The following is an 18,965-nucleotide window of genomic DNA, read 5'->3' on the forward strand; positions in this document are numbered from 1 at the left end:
TGGGCCCACCCACAACTTCCGGCAGAACATTTCCCCTCTTCTTTTCCTCCCCTTTACTAGATACTACACACTTCATCCAGTTCGTGAGAAAGAGTTTGATATATTATACTACTTTGAATCTGATTTTAATTCTGATGTGCCCATATGAATGTTTTTATATTAAAATCATATTCCAGGGGCCAGCGCTGTGGCATAGCACGTAAAGCCACCGCCTGCAGTGTCGGCATCCCATATGGGCACCAGTTCGAGTCCTGGCTGCTCCACTTCTGTTCCAGCTCTCTGCTATGGCCTGGGAAAGCAGAGGATGGGCCAAGTCCTTGGGCCCCTGGACCCACGTGGGAGACCTGGAAGAAGCTCCTGGCCCCTGGCTTCGGATCGGTTGGGGAGTGAACCAGTGGATGGAATACCTCTCTCTCTCTCTCTCTCTGCCTCTCCTTTTCTGTGTAACTCTGACTTTCAAATAAATAAATAAAAACTAAAATCATATTCCAAAACTGAGTTATGCTTCTTTCACTGGGAAACTTCATGTCTCCATGTAGATGGTAACCATGCTTACTGAATCATTTAGGCTTGTGTTGCTTGTAATCGATACAAACCCAACTGAAACCACTTCCAGGGGTTGGGAACGTCTGCTCTGTGGGCCGTGTAAGGTCCACGAAATAACTGGTCTGGCCCTGCCAAGGCAACCACGGGCAGGACATGGAATTCAGTGAATCTGGAGCAGGCTGATTTTTAAGCTGATAATCCTATATGGATGTGAATGACGTCTAAATACCCAACCAGGAGGCTGCTGCTGTGGCACAGGAGGTTAAGCCTCTGCCCACAGTGCCCGCATTGCATTCAGGCACTGGTTCAAATGCCAGCTGCTCCACTTCTGATCCCTCTCCCTGTTAATGCAGCTGGGAAAAGTAGCAGCAGACGGCCCAAGTACCTGGGCCCCTGCACCCACGTGGGACACCCAGTATTAGCTCCTGACTCCTGGTTTCAGCCTGGCATAGGCCCAGCCATTGCAGCCATTTGGGGCGTGAACCAGCAGCTGGAAGAATCTTTAAAAAGAAATGTTCCCCACTCCTGATTAAGCAAAAAGGCGATGACTGCCTCACACAACCAGAGAACTGCAAAATCCAACTCTGCTTCCAGCAGGTGGACCCAGGTGCTCTAAGGCGTGATCCGACGCTGTCTCTACGTGGCCTGAACAAGCTCTCAGTGTGGGCTTCCTCGGCGCGTGGATATTCAATGGCGTGGCTCCTGAACAACTTGACTGTCACACCCCCAACTCTCCCAGCAGCAGACTTTCCTATGAGGTCCACTTGGCCCTTAAGTCTAATCTCATTAAAGCTGAGAGCCAGGGCTGCAGTTAGTGCTGGGCCATAGAACAGATTGGCCAATGCCACTCCTGGGTCCAGAAGAGGGGCCACTCTCATGAAAACCACAAGATTAGGAAAAGGGCGGATTCCCAGAGAAAAACCAGGGTGTGACTGGGAAGCAGCTCCCCGGGGCACGGTCAGGGGCACTGACCACTAAAGAGCAGGGCAGAGTGGACATGCAAAGGTGGACTTGGCCTTCAGCATGGACTGGAGATGTCCAGAGCAGGCAGAGCCAGCCAGCCCTGGGCCAGGCGGGACACAACAGGAGCGAAGACCCAGCTGGGAAGGAAGGAGAGTGCCGAACAGGTACAAATGCAGGGATTGTGGGGAGACTCCCAGACAAGGTGTCACCCGGAACCCCAGGGGAAAAAGCCGTCTCTGGGCAGCAGCCGTGGACGGAAGGCTTGGTGTGCCCGAGATCACCAGGCGCTCACTGCTACCGGCAAGGCCGTTACAGCTTCTCACAGAGGGCACCCCTGATCCCCTGCACCCACGCAGCACACTGAGAAACCTCCATGAGCACACGCCCTCCCCACTCATCCCCAAGAGAAGGGAAAGAAAGGCTCCCTGTTGGAGGCAGAAATGCCAGTGTGCACCTGTCAGGCTGCCCCAGACGGTGCCGTGGAGACAGAGACTTGCACACGGCCACATCCTCAGACAGGACCTGGATCCTAGTCCAGTTCACAGACACCACGGAGCTGAGGCGGCGGCGGCTCTGCAGCTGCTGTGGGTCTGCGTTCGCGCTTCTGGATGATGGTAGAAGATGCACAGTGCACGTGCAGGTGGTCGGGTTCCCAGATGGGGGGTAACCGGGAGCTCAGGGATGTGCACGGACCCAGGGAGCATCTCGCTCCACCACAAGCATCGGCTTTGTGAGTCGTCATCATCAAAGGGTTCCATCCTGAGGATGTGCAGGCCGGCTATGGCCGCTGAACCAAACTCGAGGAGAGCTCCAGTTACAGTCGAGGCTGGAGCCACCAGGCAGCCCCTTCTCTCTGCCGCCCCCATCCCTCTGGGTCGGGGAGGAATGAAGGCCCGGCTGATTGGTGCATCCAAACCTTGCTTGGAAGAGGGTTTGGTGGCTGACATCCTGTCCATGAATGGGCTGCGGCTCTGGCTGATCTGCTTGAAGACTCCAAGCCCGAGAGGGTGAGAGGCTTCTTCCCTCTGCCCGAGGCCGACAGAGGCATCTGGTGTTTGCTTCCCGGAGCGCAGGGGCAGCCTGCACGCCCAGGATGTGTGCTCCGCGAGCTGCACGCGCAGGGAACAAAGACCCTGCAAGTCGTCAAGCCGTGTGCATGGTCAGCGTTGTGGCGCAGCGGTTTCAGCTGCCACCTGTGATGCCGGCACCCCCTGTCGAGATGCCGGCTCGAGTCTCTGCTGCTCTGCTTCCGACCTGGCTTCCTGTGAAGGGGCTTGGGGAGGCACCAGAGCCGGCCCAGGTGTTGGGCCTCTGTGCCCTACATGGAGACCCAGAAGCAGTTCCCGGCTCCTGGCTTCGACCTGGTCCGGCACTGGCTGTTGCAGCCATCTGGGGGTGAACCAGCAGATGGAAGACCTCTCCCTCTGTCTCTCCATCTCTCTATCTTTCAAATAACCCAATATTTAAAAATAAAAGATGTGTGAACAAACGGGACATGGGGGAAGACTGCAAGGGTGCTTCAGGAAGTGGCTAGAGGAGAGGCCTTGCCACGGGGGCCCGCGGGGCCACCCCAGCGGCTTGAGGACAAGAGCCCCTCAGAGCACCTCACGGAGCTGCCGTCCAGGGACGCCTTGGGAGAAGTCCTCTCCGAAACGGAACTCCAAGACGATTCTGAAAAGCAGCCAGAAGGTGGCGCCAAAAAAAAAAAACACCAAACAAAAAAACAAACAAACAAACAAACAAAAAAACAAAACAGGGGGGAAATGATGGGGAAAAGGAGAAAATGGCTCCGAGCGCGCAGATGCTGGCTCTGTGAAAGGTGTCGCGAGGACGGTGTTTGCGGAGAGCATGAAGGCTGCCGGGAAAGAGGATGCACTTGATGACGGGGCAGACGGACAGGGCGCTGGGCTGACTCCCGGGGGAGCTGTGGGTGAATCTGGTGACGGGGACGGCCGGGGCTGCTGGGAAGTGGAGGAAGAAGGGTCCCCGTCCTGGGTAGTAAGGACGAAGGGGAGGAGGCGCACGGTGGTGGCGGTGATGGTCTCTGATTGCCTCAACTCACTGCTGCTGTTTTGTTTTTTTTTTTTTTTGAATTTTATTTATTTACTGAGAGGCAGAGTTAGAGAAGGAGAGACACACAGAGAGAAGTCTTCCATCCACTGGTTCAGATGGCTCCAATGGCTGGAGCTGGGCTCATCTGAAGCCAGGAGCCAGGAGCTTTTTCTGAGTCTCCCACGCAGGTGCAGGGACTTGGGCCATCTTCTACCGCTTTCCCAGGCCACAGCTGCATTGGAAGAGGAGCAGCCGGGACTCGAACTGGCACCACAGGCTTAGCCTACTACACCACAGCACTTGCTTCTAAGCAGATTCATCCAACTACCTGTGTGGTGCTGAGCTCAGGGGTTTAAAGGAGTGTTACACAACATGCATACAGTGGCAGAGTGACATCCACCAAGGTTTTGAAATTTCCATTGTGACAGGCACCTTGTTATTTTAAATGTACGCTCACCACTGTTCACTTAAAATTTCACAGTCATAATGCAAGTGAAAGAAAGATGGAAGACGTAAATCCAAACATAACACTAAAACACTAGCTAAGAGGGAGGGGCGGCGGGGCCAGCGCTGTGGCACAGCAGGTAAAGCCGCCGCCTGCAGTGCCAGCACCCCATATGGGCGCCAATTCGAGTCCCGGCTGCTCCATTTCCGATCCAGCTCCCTGCTGTGGCCTGGGAGAGCAGCAGAAGATGGTCCAAGTCCTTGGGCCCCTGCACCCATGTGAGAGACCCAGAAGAATCTTCCGGCTCCTGGCTTTAGATCAGTGCAGCTCTGGCCATTGCGGCCATCTGGGGAGTGAACCGGCAGACGGAAGACCTCTCTCTCTCTTTCTCTCTCTTTCTCTCTCTCTCTGCCTCTCTGTAATTTTGCATTTCAAATAAATAAATAAATAAATCTTAAAAAAAGAGAGTAAGGAGTGGATAGAGAGAGGTTGGTCAAAGGCACAAAGTTATAGCCAGACAGAGGGAAGAAGTCCCTGTGCCCTCAGAGCCGTAGGGCGACCAGCTAACGATCATTTATTGGATGTTTCAAAATTGCTGAGAGAGGATTTGCAATGTTCTCACCACAAAAAGTGTCTCATGTAATACACAGGCTAATCCCCCTGATTTGATCATTACACATTGTATACGTGTACCAAAATATCACACTGAACCCATAAATAGTTACCATTATGTATCCATTTTTAAAATAGCTCTGAATGGATTAAACTTCCCTATTAATAAAAGTAGAAACTCTCCACTTGAGTCATAAAACAAAACCAAGTGGAAAAATAAACCCAACAAGCCCAGCTCCATGCCCAGAGAACTATCTGAAAATCAGCATCACCATGAGACAGCGACAGAACCAGAGAAAAGAAAACGCGGCTGAGTGACGATCAGTCAGAACAGGCGTCCGCAGAGCCGGCTGACTGCTGAACCACAGCCGGGAGACACCCTCGCACACCCCACTAAATCCAGCGGTGCGCTTTGCTGTCCCACTGAGCGGCAGCGCCGCCTGCTCAATCGGGCCCACAGAGCGTCAGTGCCCAAAGTACCAGGGGGGAGTGCACTGGATGGGCTTCTCCTGCCAGATGGTTTTCAGCCTCTGGGCCCAGGACGCCACCATGGCTTTTCTTTCTTCTTCTGATGCGTACTCAGGAGCAAAACTGATCTGTGGGGCAAGGACCTGAAATCCACAGAAGTGCAGTGCGCCATGCTGGAGCCACAAAGGAAGGAAAGAACCCGTTAGGAGCTTGCACACCATACGAGAAAGTGATCAGAGAGGGTGTGAAACAGTCCTTCCACACACTGTACATCAACCCTACTGCCAGAGGCCGCTGAACACTGGCTTCCCTAAGACCTTAGGGTGGGGTGAAGAGCTTGGGGCAGGGGTCAGTGCTGTGGGGCAGCAGGTTAGGCCACGGCCTGCAACGCCGACATCCCCTATGGGCACTGGCTCGAGTTGTAGCTACTCCCTTTCTGATCCAGCTCCTTGCTAACGCACCTGGGAAAGCAGTGGAAGATGGCCCAAGTCCTCGGGCCCCCGCACCCACATGGGAGACCCAAATGATGCTCCTGGCTTCAGCCTGGCCCAGCCCTGGCCATTGTGGCCATTTGCAGAGTGGACTAGCGGGTGAAAGATCTCTCTGTCTCTCCTTCTCTGTCTGTAATTCTGCCTTTCAAATAAATAATAAATATATATTTTTTTAAATAAAAAAGAAGTTGGTGCAGCTGGAATCCTCAAACCGAGACTCAAGTGTAATCTTTGTTACTGATTCAGACACCAAATGTCACAGTTTTCATTCATCAGGCAAATTACAGTGCATTCAGACTAGGGATTATTCTAAAATAAGCTATTCTAGTTGCAATGTGCCACCATGGAAGATTGTTCAAGATATTTATTGAAATGAAAGCAATGGATTTTAAGCAGTATTGGTGGCATGCCATTTATAGGAGAATAAAGAACTTAATAATAAAAAGTCTCTCTCTATGTATATACATATATGGGCCCTAGGGAAGTACAACATTTATTAAAAGTGATTATTTCTGAGAAGAGAGATTAAGTGGATGGACTTTTTTTATATTTCACATCATCTCATTTTTCACAACAGTATATACTTCTGCAAAATTAAAAAAAAAAGGTAAAGATTTTTCAAAAGCAAAAATTTAAGACTGGATGACAATACGTGAGAGACCACCGGCCCGTGGAGAGATGGCACTCAGCCTTCAAACCCCACACCTGCCTCTGACCTCAGCACCAGGTGGTCAGTGACCAGCCACACCCCATTTGCTACATCTCTTTTTCTCAGACAACATGACTTTGTCACTAGAAACCAGCTCAAACACTGTAATCAGGATCAGTCAGAGAAATCAGTAAACAGACTGGGTAAAAAAAAAAAAAAAAAAAAAAAAAATCTGAAGTCAAAGCCTGCATCAATACACAAGTAATCTTAGAAGATACGACTGCGGTGGCCTTGTGGGGCAGTGGGTACAGTTGCTGCCTGCAGCACTGCCATCCCGTATGATCACCAGTTCTACTCCCAGCTGCTCCACTTCCCATCCAGCTCCCTGCTAATGTGTCTGGGAAAGCAGTGGAGGACGGTCCAAGTGCTTGGGCCCCTGCTACCCACATGGGAGACCCAGATGAAGCTCCTGGCTCCAGCCTGACCCAGCCATCTGGGGAGTGAACCAGGACATGAGAGATCTCTCCCTGTGTAATTCTGACTTATAAATAAATAAATAAATAAAATAAATAATAAATAAATAAATAAAATCTTTAAAGAAAACAGAAGACAGAACTGGAGGGGGCTGGCACCGCGGCTCACTAGACTAATCCTCCACCTTGCGGCGCCGGCACACCGGGTTCTAGTCCCGGTCGGGGCACCAGATTCTGTCCCGGTTGCCCCTCTTCCAGGCCAGCTCTCTGCTGTGGCCCGGGAAGGCAGTGGAGGATGGCCCAGGTGCTTGGGTCCTGCACCCCATGGGAGACCAGGAGAAGCTCCTGGCTCCTGGCTTCTGATCAGCGCGGTGCGCCGGCCGCAGCGTGCCGGCTGCGGCGGCCATTGGAGGGTGAACCAACGGCAAAAGGAAGACCTTTCTCTCTGTCTGTCTCTCTCACTGTCCGCTCTGCCTGTCAAAAAAAAAAAAAAAAAGAGAATTGGATGGTCCCATTTACAACAAAGGCAAGTAATCAACCTAAAGATCTGTGCACACTGCCCACACAAAGAAAATGTAATGTTCTGAAGACACAATGGGATTAATTTCACTGACAAATAATAAAGACCACCGACATCCCAGCAGACTCACGGGCAGGCAGTGAACCGGAGAGCTCACAGGGAGGGGAGCGAGCTCACACAGGCGGCTCTGCGAGCTCCGCTCCCGCCTTGACAAATGTCCCTGCACAGCTCTCCGAGCTCCGCTCCCGCCTTGACAAATGTCCCTGCACAGCTCTCTGGGTCTCCCGGGTCAGGATCCCCCATTCCACCCCAGCTCACATTCACTGTGGACACCCGCGGCAGCCAGAACTCCTCCTGCCCGCTGCCTTGCCCTGGGCAGAGAGAGCCACTCCTCAGGCCCAGGGTGCACCGCAGGCAACATGAGGAACACCTGGGAAAGCAGGCCTAGGAGGGGCTTGGAGCTGGCAGGGTGGGGAAGCTCGGAGTCCCAGGAGGAGGGCGGGGAGGTGGGCTTGCTTGTGGGCTCTTCTGCCCCCAGTGGGGGTCAGCACGGCTGCAGAGGCCAGCGCGTGTGGGGGTCAGCACGGCTGCAGACGCAGCCCGTGGCCACTGGGAATGTAGGGCTCAGGGTACCTATTGCCAGGGCCTAACGGGCGCTGCCTTCACCAAGCACCACTGGAACCCATGAGGGCAGCTCTGCAGCTGCACCACTGAGCCTCCTTCATGCTCGCGTGCGCTCGCTCTTGCTCTCTCTCTCTCTCTCTCCCTCTCTCTCTCTCTCACACACACACATACACACACCCCTTGGGACCAACCTAACCCAAAATTCAGTTCTGTGCCCTGCCTCCGTGGATTCAAGCAATCGCAGGCTGAAACTATTTGGAAACCAAACTGTGTCTGTCCTGAACACGCAGAGGTGCTTTTCCTAGTACTGTGCCCTGAACAGTAGCTCCCAACAGCGGCTCTGCAGTGCTGACATTGCCTGCGGGGACTATGAGTAACCCAGAGGTGACTTCAAGTCTGCAGGTGCACGTGTGTTGGTTCTAGACAAACACTGTGCCATTTTAGCCAAGGGCCTTGAGCACCTGTGGATTCTGTATCCGCAGGGGCCCTGGAGCCCACTCCCATGGACACCCAGGGACGGCTGTGTGTTCACCTATGGGTCAGCCTTCCCACTGTCACCAATAAACATGAACATGGGCAAAATGTTACGATTTTCTGTATCCGGACGGAGTCGAGATGGTGCGGAGAGGCAGCAGGTGCAACGCCACCCCCCCCCCCCCCCACCGAGGCCTGCGTACCTGGAGTGGCCACAGGAAGTACCGGAAATCGCCGCTGGCCCCGGTGTGTGTGTACATCTCAGCCGTGCCTCCCGTGGTCAGGGAAAGCAGGGCTAATTTACCCTGCAAGAGAGAAAGCAAATGCCAGGAGACGGCAAGAGTGCCGCCTGACTCCAGTCCCCAGGACTGCAGCGGCCAGGAGGGAAATGTGGGGTCAGGTCCCGCACAGATGCGCCCACGCCACACTCCCGTCCCTGGCAGCCCACCCACAGGGCCCAACCGCATCCTAGCGGTCGGAGCCACCGCACCGAGAGAACAGAGGCCAACACACGTCCAGACTTCTGGCAGGACGTGCGTGCCAGGGGCACAGTGTGAACGGCTGAGGAAGGAGGCGGGCGGGCCCAGCGCACAGCGGCCACTCAGGGAATGGAAGTGGCATTCGTGGTGCAAGGCAGGTGGTGGTCCCTGGGTCTGTTTTCCTTCTGTGTACCTCTTTCCTGAGGTGGTTTTAGAATTTAAAAACTTCACTTATTTTAGTAGGAAATCACTTTTGTAAGAAGTTCGTGGCCCGGGAGCTGTTGCTGTGGTGTAGCAGGTTAAGCCCCCGTCTGCAGCCCCTGCACCCCACGGGGCGCCGGATGAGTCCCGGCTGCTCCACTTCTGACCCAGCTCCCTGCTGATGGCCTGCGTATGCACCGCACTGGAAGACGGCCCAAGTGCTTGGGCCCCACACCCATGGGGGAGGGCTGGATGAAGCACCTGACTCAGGGCCCAGTCCTGGCTGCTGCAGCCATCTGGGAAGTGAATCAATGGAATGAAGATCGCTCTGTCTCCTTCTCTCTCTCTCTCTCTAGCTCTGCCTTTCAAATATATAAATCGATTTTTTAAAAAAAGAAATTCGTTGGCACCACGTGTCATGCATCTACCTGTTCTAGGCATGCCTCTCCCTGCAGTGCAGGTGACTCCATGATCTGTCTCACAGGCAGGCAGGTGCCCTCATGCAAGGCCAGGGCTGGACTTTGTATAAGATGGCCCCTCTGGAGCCAGGGCTGGCTGCTGGTCACCCATGTCGAGTCGCCCACATTAGCCTTACCCAACACCTTGCCCCAGTCCCTACTTTGTCACGAGTGCAGTGGCTGTGCGTGTGCCTGGATCTCTCCCCCACACCAGCCAAAAAGCTCCAGGAATCTGTCAATAATGCTTTTCTCAGCTACATACAGCACCACAGTGGTTTGCACATGGATTGTGCTCCACCAGCACTCGCTGAAAACAAGAGAGCAAACTGGAACTGGACAGGTACCCCACTTCCACCCGCCCTGTCATCTACAGGAAGCTTTATGCCAGCGTACATACCTTCAGAAAACCAGCATCGTAGATTCCTGGGAAGTCAAAGGCGAACCCCTGGCACAGCACCCTGTCCATCCAGCCCTTCATGATTGCTGGCACGCTGAACCAGTACAGCGGGAACTGGGGGCACAACACCAGGGAGAGATGAGCGCTTGTCTCCGGATTTCACCACTGAGTCTGGGGGTGCAGAATGAGCCCTGCTGTCCTAAGCACTGGGCAGGAGGTGGCAAGCCACACGGTCAGCTCTGAGGGGCGCAGCGTGGCCGCAGTAGGTGGGGTTGACCACGGTCCTGCTCGCTGTGATGGGCGGCTCTGCACACACATACCATCACCCCCACACACACACCATCACCCCCCCACACACACACCGACAGCCCCTTGATGCGGCTCCGTGGGCAGCCAGGGAGAGCTGAGAACTGGACAGTAGCTTTGGGGCAGTGCTCTCTGTGCCTGGGCCAGTCAGGGGCCAAGAGGAGGAGTGTGGAAAAGAGCTTGCCCCTCCGCGTGCCTGGGGAGTGTTGGCATGTGGGAGTCAGACCGAGGCGCTCCAGCTGCGTGGATGCCACAAAGCCAAGGCTTTTGCTTGCGTTCTACACACCAGCAGGAAGACCTAAGTCCTCCCTGCTCACCACAGGACCCCCACCACCTCATCCAGCGTATCATCTAGAAGGAAAATGCACACAGGCAATAATCTCCCATGAATGGTGGAGGCCCATGTTTCATGTGCTATCAACATAAACCAAACTCGGGACTCGACACTAGAATTCAAGCTCCGTGACCTATTGCTGTGTGATGTGGGTAAGTCACTTGACTGCTCTGTGCCTCCCCTTCCTGACTCATCAGACAGGGCTCCTAGTCCTGCTGGGCTCATGGGATGCAGGTTAGGACCCAGGGACACATGAAGGTGTCCAGGACTGAACAAGTGCCCAGTGAGTCATGGCTCTGACAAGAACAGCAGCACTAGGACAAGTGATGAGCAAACCTTCTGTGAGTGCTGAATGAATGGAAAAGCGGCAGGAGGGGTGGGTGGCACCTGCTCAGCTGAGCCAAGGGGAATGGCTGAGCTCAGTGCTGCCGGTGCACGTGGGCCCCGGGTGCTGGCCTGACTACTACGTGTGGACGATAAACCCCAAGGTCACCCAGGTCTGGGGCCCGGTGAGTCCACCCACATCTGCTGAGGATGCAAGATTGCCCAGCACTTCGACCAGCTTAATGATCAATGCTGCTCAGTAAGCAAGGGGTGGCGGCAGGGAGGCGAGGTCAAGGGGCAGCCTGGGCTGGGGAGGCAGCAGAGGTGCCCCTCCCCCCCGCAACAGGGTTACTTTACGAAGGGTTTGGGAACCCCACCAGTCCTGGACACACTGGGAAGTGTCACATGCCCCCTGCTCCCCTCCCTGCACCCCCCATGACAATGGTGTCCCTCCCACCCCTCCCCTCAAGCAGGGCTGGAAACACAGACACTCTCTGCGGCCATCAGGTCCCTTGCGGGAAATCCTGGGTCTGGGAACCCAGTGCCCGCACGCAGGGACAGAGAGCAGAGCCAGGTGCAGGGAGACACAGGTGGGAGCTCCGGGAAGGGAGCAGAGGCGCTGAGCCCCGGATCTCTGTGCCTGCAGCCCAGCCTCGGCCGGGGGGTGGGAGCGGGGATGGGGGCCCAGGGCCTGGATGTGTCCCCCGGAGTTCGTGTGCTGGAAGCGGAACGCCCAGTGAACAGTGTCAGGACCTAGGACCCTTAAGAGCTGATCAGGCCAGGATTCTGCCCTCAGGGACTGGTTAGCGCTCTTATCTCAGGGCTGGGCTAGTTATCAGGAGAGCAGGCTTGTTATCAAAAAGCGAGTCCAACCCTCTGGCGCTCTGCCTCCCTCCATGGCACAGGAGAAGGGGCTGGCCCTTCCTGGCCTCCAGAACTCTGCCTTTTCTTTAGAAATGCCCCGGTCTCCAATACCACGTTACAGCAACTTGAAAGGGACTAAAGCGAGACCCCAGGCGACCACAGCCTCGTGAGAAATGCCCCCTTTGTAGTTTCAGCTGGGTTTCTAGCAACCCAGTGCTCCCGAGGCACATCTGCTGCCCTAGAGGCCCTGACCACTGCGCCAGGAAGGCCCCCGAGTGAGGAAGGGCCCCCTGAGTGAGCGCGCCGGAGGCCGCTCCCGGGGCCAGCTCTGTCGAACAGTTTCTGAACAAATGCTGGGGAGGTGGCAGATGTGTGTGCGGGCAGCAGCCAGTGAGAGAAACGGAAGAGTCTCCCCTGACTGATCGGTGTGATCGGGGCAGGGGCTGACAAGCGCTTGGGTGTAGCGCGCTGGCTCCCGCACAGTCCTAGCTCGTCTGGGGCTGGGCACGGAGGAGAAGGGAAGCAGCAGGACCTGCGTGGTTCACACCTTTCCTAGACCATGCTTCCGATTGCTCGGGCGTCAGCGTTAGGAGTGATACTGGCCACACGGACTTCTGCATCCAGCCAGAGGAAGTGCTGGAACTAGGTAACCTGTAATTAGGTGTCCTGACCAAGTGCAGAAGCGTGTGAAAAACACGGCCCCGCTTCGGAAAGCGATTATCCTAGGATGAATCTGATTGGACATGTTCCCCAGAGGGAAAACAAACCTGAAAAATCACCAGATCTGCTTCCTGAACCTTCTTCTGCTCCTCAAGGATGTCGCTGGTCAGACACCTCTTCTTGCAGGCTTCGTAGGCCTCCACCCCGTAGCTGAAGACCTCAGGGTTAGAGACGGCTCCTGGGGAGAAACCGGCCGACTGCTGTCACTCCCAGGAGAGCACGCGGGGCCCATCCCAGCAACCTGTGTGCCCGGACTCCTCCAAGCAAGTCAGCCACCCGCTGCGACCCAGCCAGCACCCAGGCTCCAGGGCAGCTGCGGAAGAGAAAGCCCGGGAGGGCCCTGGCTGGGCACGTCCTGCCTAGCGCGTCCTGAACTCCGCACGTGTCAGCTGTCCTCGGAGCAACGAGGTCACTGTGGCTCCCATCTGCCGAGAGGAGACTGAGACTTGCGAGAGGCTTGGTCAACCCCTCAAAGCCACGGGGCTGACTCAAGGACAGGAGTGAGCCACTCCACCACCTGGGGTGCACAAACCCTAGGTCACTTTGGGAAGAGTCACAGGAACAATTTTAAAAAATTTAGGATCCTTAGCAAGCAGGTCATTTCAACCTGCTTGCATTTGACTTTCATTCAAAGAGTGCTCCTATGTATAAAATGCCACTTAAGTGAGTGACTACTACAGGCAAGAGGCTGTGTTATTAGATGGGCTTCTGGCTGCCACATTACGGGAGAGCCTGAGACCCCCTCGGGCCCTTCACATCCACAGTTGTCCCTCAGTGTCTGCGAGTGACAAGTTCCAGACCCCTACGGACGTCACGTCCACGGCTGCCCAAGGTCCTTACAGAAAACGGCCTCGTGTCTGCACTGAACTTCCGCAATCCCCCTGACCACCTTAAATCCTCTCCGGAATCCCTTGATGAAAACGCAACGTCAACAGCTGTACAAGGCGTTCTAGCGATGGTGTAAACAACTGCATCTCTACTGTTTAGGGGACAGTGACACCAAGAGGAACCCACGTGTGCTCGGTGTCTGCAGCTGGGTGCCCACGTCAGTGAGATCTGCGGCCGTGGGATCTGAAGGTGCAGAGCGCTCACTGTGTACCCAGGGCTTCGCACCTGCACCTGCATGTGTGTTTGATACTGGGATCTCTAAGGATCCACACCAAAAGGGCAGGGCTGTGGTGCAGGACCGAGCAGGTGGGAAAAGATGGTACATTTTATATCCTGGTACCTACATCTTTAAATATGTTTTGACATTAACTGTGTGCACCATTATTTCTTTGAAAGTCAGCAGCACCATATCCCAGCAGTCTCTCTGTTTCTAGTCCCTGCTCTGCCCTTCACCAGGAGAAGACTGACTCATTTAAAAAGACGACGACAAAGACAAGGACGTCGGCTTATGGCCATGAGTCCTGAATATTGAAACCAGAGAGCTAGTTATCACGATTACAAACAGAAGGAACTTAGGGAAGAGTATTTGCAGATGGTCTGTGTATCTGGAAAGCCCCAAAGAGTCAGCTTGCAAGTCTTTCCACACAGTAAGAACTAGTAGTGGTTGACTGCACACACACCCACACACAAACAATCCCCTCACAAGACAACCAACCACTTAACAATAATGACAGACAAGCTGCCTGAAGAAAACGTTTACATAGACGTGGGGCTGGCAAAAAGACCTGGACAAATGAAGTCACTCCAGCACAGAGTGCCAATTCTTCCTGCATTCACCTATGAATGGAATGAGACCACAGCAAAAATACCATGGGTTTCCTTGTGATTCTGAAAAGCTAATTCAAAAGATCTCATGAGAAAATAAAGCAAATGTACTTACGAAAAATACAAAATAAGGGAAATGAGGGTGACTTAGCTCTGAGATATTAAAAAACATTGTGGGGCCGGCACTGTGGTGCAGCGGGTAAAGCTGCCACCAGCAGTGCCAGCATCCCATATGGGCACCAGTTCAAGACCCGGCTGCTCCACTTCCAACCCAGCTCTCTGCTGTGGCCTGGGAAAGCAGTGGAAGATGGCCCAAGTCCTTGGGCCTCTGTACCCATGTGGGAGTCCTGGAAGAAGCTCCTGGCTCCTGCCTTTGGATCAGCTCAGCTCTGGCTGTTGTGGTCATCTGGGAAGTGAACCAGCAGACACCCCCCCCCCCCGCCCCGGCTCTACCTCTCTCTGTAACTCCATTTTTCAAATAAATAACATAAATATTAAAAAAAGATGGTTCAAGTCCGTGGGAGACCTGGAAGAAGCTCCTGGCTCCTGGGTTTGGATTGGCCCAGTTCCAGCCGTTGTGGCCTTTTATAGAGTGGACCAGCAGATGGAAGTGCTCTCTCTCTCTCTCTGTCTCTGCCTCTCTGTAACTCTGCCTTTCAAATAAGTAAATAAATATTAAAAAATTGTTTGCCAAAATAATTAAGATCATGTGCTACTGAGTCATGAATAGACAAGGGAAAAGCAAAAAGAAAGAGCAGAATGCCATTACAAGGGGGAACTGTTTAAAGGCTTATTTGCTCACTTAAAAGGCAGAGAGGGAAAGAGAGAAATCAATCTATTTGCTGGTTAACTCCCACAACAGCCAGGGCTAGGCCAGTCTGAAGCCAGGAGCCAGGAGCTTCATTCGGGTCTCCACACATGGGTGCACGGGTCCAGGCATTTGGGCCAACTTTCACTGGTTTCCCAGGCACATTAGCAGGGAGCCAGATCAGAAGTGGAGCAGCCAGGACTTGAACTGACAGCTATTTAACCCACTGTGCTACACACCGGCCCCCAACATGAGAATTCTGATTTGAATGAAGGTGCATTTTAAATTAGGGGCAAAAAAGCTGGGTCTGGCAGGAAGTAGTGATCAGACAACTGGGTCGGTACTTGCACAACAAACTGGACCAGTTCCTCAAGTTCTACACAGGAATAAAGCTGAACTAGATCAAATATTTAAATTTGAAAAGTAGAACATATCAAATATCAGAAGAAACTATAAAACATTTTTTATAATTTACATTTTATGTAAATTATATCCAGAACTCATAAACAAAAAAGACTTTTGCTAAAAAGTCAACTAGGGGCTAGTGCTGTGGTGTAGTGGGTGAAGCTGCCACCTGTGGTGCTGGCATCCCATATGGGCACCAGTTAAAGTCCCGGCTGCTCCACTTCTGATCCAACTCTTGGCTGTGGCCAGGGAAGGCAGTGGAAGATGGCCCAAGTGCTTGGGCCCCTGCTCACACGTGGGAGACCTAGAAGAGGCTCCTGGCTCCTGGCTTCGGATCGGCACAGCTCTGGCCATTGCAGCCAGCTAGGGAGTGAACCAGTGGATGGAAGACCTCTCCTTCTCTCTTTCTCTGCCTCTGCCTCTCTGTCACTCTGCCTTTCAAATAATAAATAAATCTTTACAAAGTCAACTAAATAAAAGTAAATAAAGTCCTGAGTAGAAAACGCCACCATAAGGAAAGCAAAAAGCAAACACACAAAACAAAACCCAAATGAGGAAGAAACACTGGCAGGTAGGTGTTTGGTGAGTGGCTACGATGCTGCTCGGGGCCCCTGCGTCCTGTGCTCCAGTGCCTGGGCTTGAGTCCCGGGGAGCCGCTCCACATCCACGTCCAGCTTCCTGCTAATGCAGACCCTGGGAGGCAGCAGGTGTCCTGACACCGACGTGGGACACCTGAACTGGGTCCCAGCTCCTGGTTAGACCTGGCCCAGCCCCAGCTGTTGTGAGCATCTGCAGAGTGAACCAGCAGGTGGGAGGCTTCCCTCTGTCTCTGTCTGCCTTTCAAATAAAATGACAACAAATAAACAGCTTAAAGCCTTTCCAATTCATATTCTACACTGTAGACTACTTTTAATATATAAAGAGTTCTTTAAAATCAGTAAGAAAGGAGACCAACTAGCTACCTAATGGGAAAATGAACAAAGCATATGCAAGAAACAAATACTCTGTTAAAATATTAAATTTTAATATTTTTAAATGTTTATTAAATTTTAATTAAGTATTGCTGTTCTGCCTTGTTCCTATAAATGAACATTAATAAATACAAGCATTAAAATACTAAGCTTTACTTATAATGCAAGAACAAATTAGAACGATAATGGGAGACCATTTTCTCACTTGCCAGTCTGGTATTCATCAGAAGACTGCCGGTGACAGTGAGGAAGTGAGCACTCATAAGCCCTGCTGGTGGGAGGGTAAACCGGCACAGCGTGCCTTCATCCAGGAACACGAACAGTGGACAGACGTCCCCTCGGTCCGGCAAGTCTGCTTCTGGATACACTTGTGTACACAGCCAAACACAAGGCCTTGAAGACACACTGAAGCTCTGTTCCTAACGGCAAAGGACCAGACACGACCAAACGTGCCCTGTAGTTGGGGACACAACACACTTGTGCAATGGAGTACTGCAGACAGCTATCACACCGAGACCACCTCTGGAGGACACACGGCACCAGACACCGGCTCCCTGCCGGCAGAGAGACAGGCACGGCAAAGAGACTGACACTGCAGACTCCTTTAGCCTGATGCTCAGCTTTCCTAATTTTTTTTTTTTTTAGTGAAAAAACACAAAGAAGGAAGTTTCCCAGATGTAGAGCCCTCTCCCCCTGCCTCACCAGCGATGTCTTTCCTCGTGGCCCTCGGCTCGAAGTCCATGGCGTACAGGTCGGACACGGTGACGGCGCAGCCCTGCCTGCTCAGCTCCTCCACGGCCACCCGCTTCAAGGAGCCGTTGAAAGACTTGGGCTCCTGGTGGGCGTAGACGATCAGCACCTTCTTACCTAGAGCGGGAGCAGAAATGGTTCTCCTCGAAGAGCAGTTTCTCTGGGTCAAAATTCAGTGAGGACTAAGATGAAAATTAAATGCTTAGGTGTGTGAATGTGGGCGAAGCCAAGAAATACCATGGTATTCTTTTCCATGGGTCACAGTTTAAAATAATGGATTTTTTTTTAGCCAAGTATATCATACTTGGTTTTACTAAGACAGACTGAGTATCCATTATCTGAATTTGCATAGGACCAGCAGTTTTTTGGGTTTTGGAATATTTGCATGGATTTTTTTTTTTTTAGGTTGAACATCCTAACCCAAAGATCCAAAATCTGAAATGTTGTAAAATCTGAAACTTTCTAAGTACCAGTGTGCATCTCAGATTTCGGATTTTCAGATTAGGGTTGCTCAACCTGAACATAATTATATCTCCTAAAACAAACACCTAGGGACAGGGTTGTGCTACAGCGAGCTAAGCCACGGCCTGCAATGCTGGCATCCCCTATCAGAGCGCCAGTTTGAGTCCTGGCTGCTCCACTTCCAACCCAGCTCCCCATTAATGTGCCTAGGAAGGCTGTGGTTGATGGCCAATACTCGGGCCCCTGCCACTCATGTGGGACATTCAGATGGAGTTACTGGCGCCTGGCTTCATTCTGGTCCAACTCTGACCATGGCAGCCAGCTGGGGAGTGAACCAACAATGGAAAATCTCTTTTGCTCTTTCTCTTCCTCTCTCTGTCACTCTGCCTTTCAAATAAATAAATCTTTACAGACAACAACAATTAAACCATTTAAAAGCCTGGTCTAACATGAAGATCCTCTGTGAGACATTTTCCCCTTAACACCAAGATAGGAAGGGACTGGGATTAACCTGGGGTGTTAGCTACATGGGCAGGTGTCAGCACCTGTCAGCCTGCACAGTTCTGCTTCCATCCACCGAAATCTGACACTGAAGCCAAACATGAAGAAACAGGCCCGTGGGCCCAAAGGGGAGGGCAGGGCTACCGGGAGCCCACGTTGCAGTGTTGTACTGTTGCTGGAGAGGAGTCTGAAACAGCCAGGTGCTACGGGCGCTGGCTGATCAGTAACAGCCCTCACCTCTGAAGCAGGATGTCCCACATGCAAATTACAGACTGAGTTCTTCGGGGACACAGCTCGGTGGCTGGTGCAATGAAACTCGCCCGTAACACCTGGGACCAGTTCTTGATGTGAACTTGGCCGTGTAGGACCTTGATAAGAAAACCATCATTTGTTTTTGTTGCTAGTTTGAAAGAAACACTTTTGGGCATTCAGCTGTGGGTGAAGGTCGAATTGCATGCACAAGATTAATGGTTAACATTTTTATATTGCTTAACAGACTAAACTCTACCAGGGGCTTAATAGGAAAATGGACACAGAGGAAATACACCAATGTTCTTCAGCTAGGGCCAGTGTGGCCTGCAGGGGACGCTTCTCCAAATCTGGAGACATTCCTGGTCAACACAACAGGAGAGGAGTCGCCAGGGGCACCACCGACCCACCTGAACACTGCACGGGACAGCTCCGCTAATCGGGCCCAGAATGTCAGCAGTGCCAAGGCCGAAAAACCCTCATATAAACAGTAAATAAAGTGCATTTATATGTTCTAAAACAAAAGGATTTCCATGTTACACTATCACATGAAAAAAGGAAAAATTATGTGTGTAGGGAGTGGCACTGTGGCATAGTGGGTAAAGCCTGCAGTGCCAGCATCCCATAAGAATACCAGTTCAAGTCCTGGCTGCTCCACTTCCAATCCAGCTCTCTGCTATGGCCTGGGAAAGCAGTAGAAGATGGC

At 52.7% G+C, this 18,965-nt stretch overlaps 2 protein-coding genes across 8 annotated transcripts in view; one reads left to right on the plus strand and one right to left on the minus strand.

Moving 5' to 3' along the window:
• SERPINB9 (serpin family B member 9) overlaps window positions 1-18,965 on the plus strand; it is a 220,342-nt gene that overhangs the window by 122,398 nt on the left and 78,979 nt on the right. The window lies entirely within an intron of this gene.
• NQO2 (N-ribosyldihydronicotinamide:quinone dehydrogenase 2) overlaps window positions 1-18,965 on the minus strand; it is a 48,140-nt gene that overhangs the window by 19,724 nt on the left and 9,451 nt on the right. For 5 of the 7 annotated variants that reach the window (XM_008274279.4, XM_051855922.2, XM_002720966.5 and 2 more), the window contains exons 3-7: window positions 17,000-17,164; window positions 12,448-12,578; window positions 9,853-9,966; window positions 8,521-8,622; window positions 4,538-5,259 (exon numbers count right to left, since the gene is read on the minus strand). In XM_008274279.4, coding sequence (XP_008272501.2) covers window positions 5,083-5,259; window positions 8,521-8,622; window positions 9,853-9,966; window positions 12,448-12,578; window positions 17,000-17,164 — 689 coding nt within the window. In that variant the 3' untranslated portion in view covers window positions 4,538-5,082. Of the gene's footprint in view, window positions 1-4,537; window positions 5,260-8,520; window positions 8,623-9,852; window positions 9,967-12,447; window positions 12,579-16,999; window positions 17,165-18,965 lie in introns of those variants that run through there. The other 2 variants (XR_011388852.1, XR_011388853.1) reach the window with 1 other exon arrangement.

This window comes from Oryctolagus cuniculus, chromosome 5 (genome assembly GCF_964237555.1).
Source record: "Oryctolagus cuniculus chromosome 5, mOryCun1.1, whole genome shotgun sequence".
Classification (NCBI taxonomy): Eukaryota; Metazoa; Chordata; class Mammalia; order Lagomorpha; family Leporidae; genus Oryctolagus; species Oryctolagus cuniculus.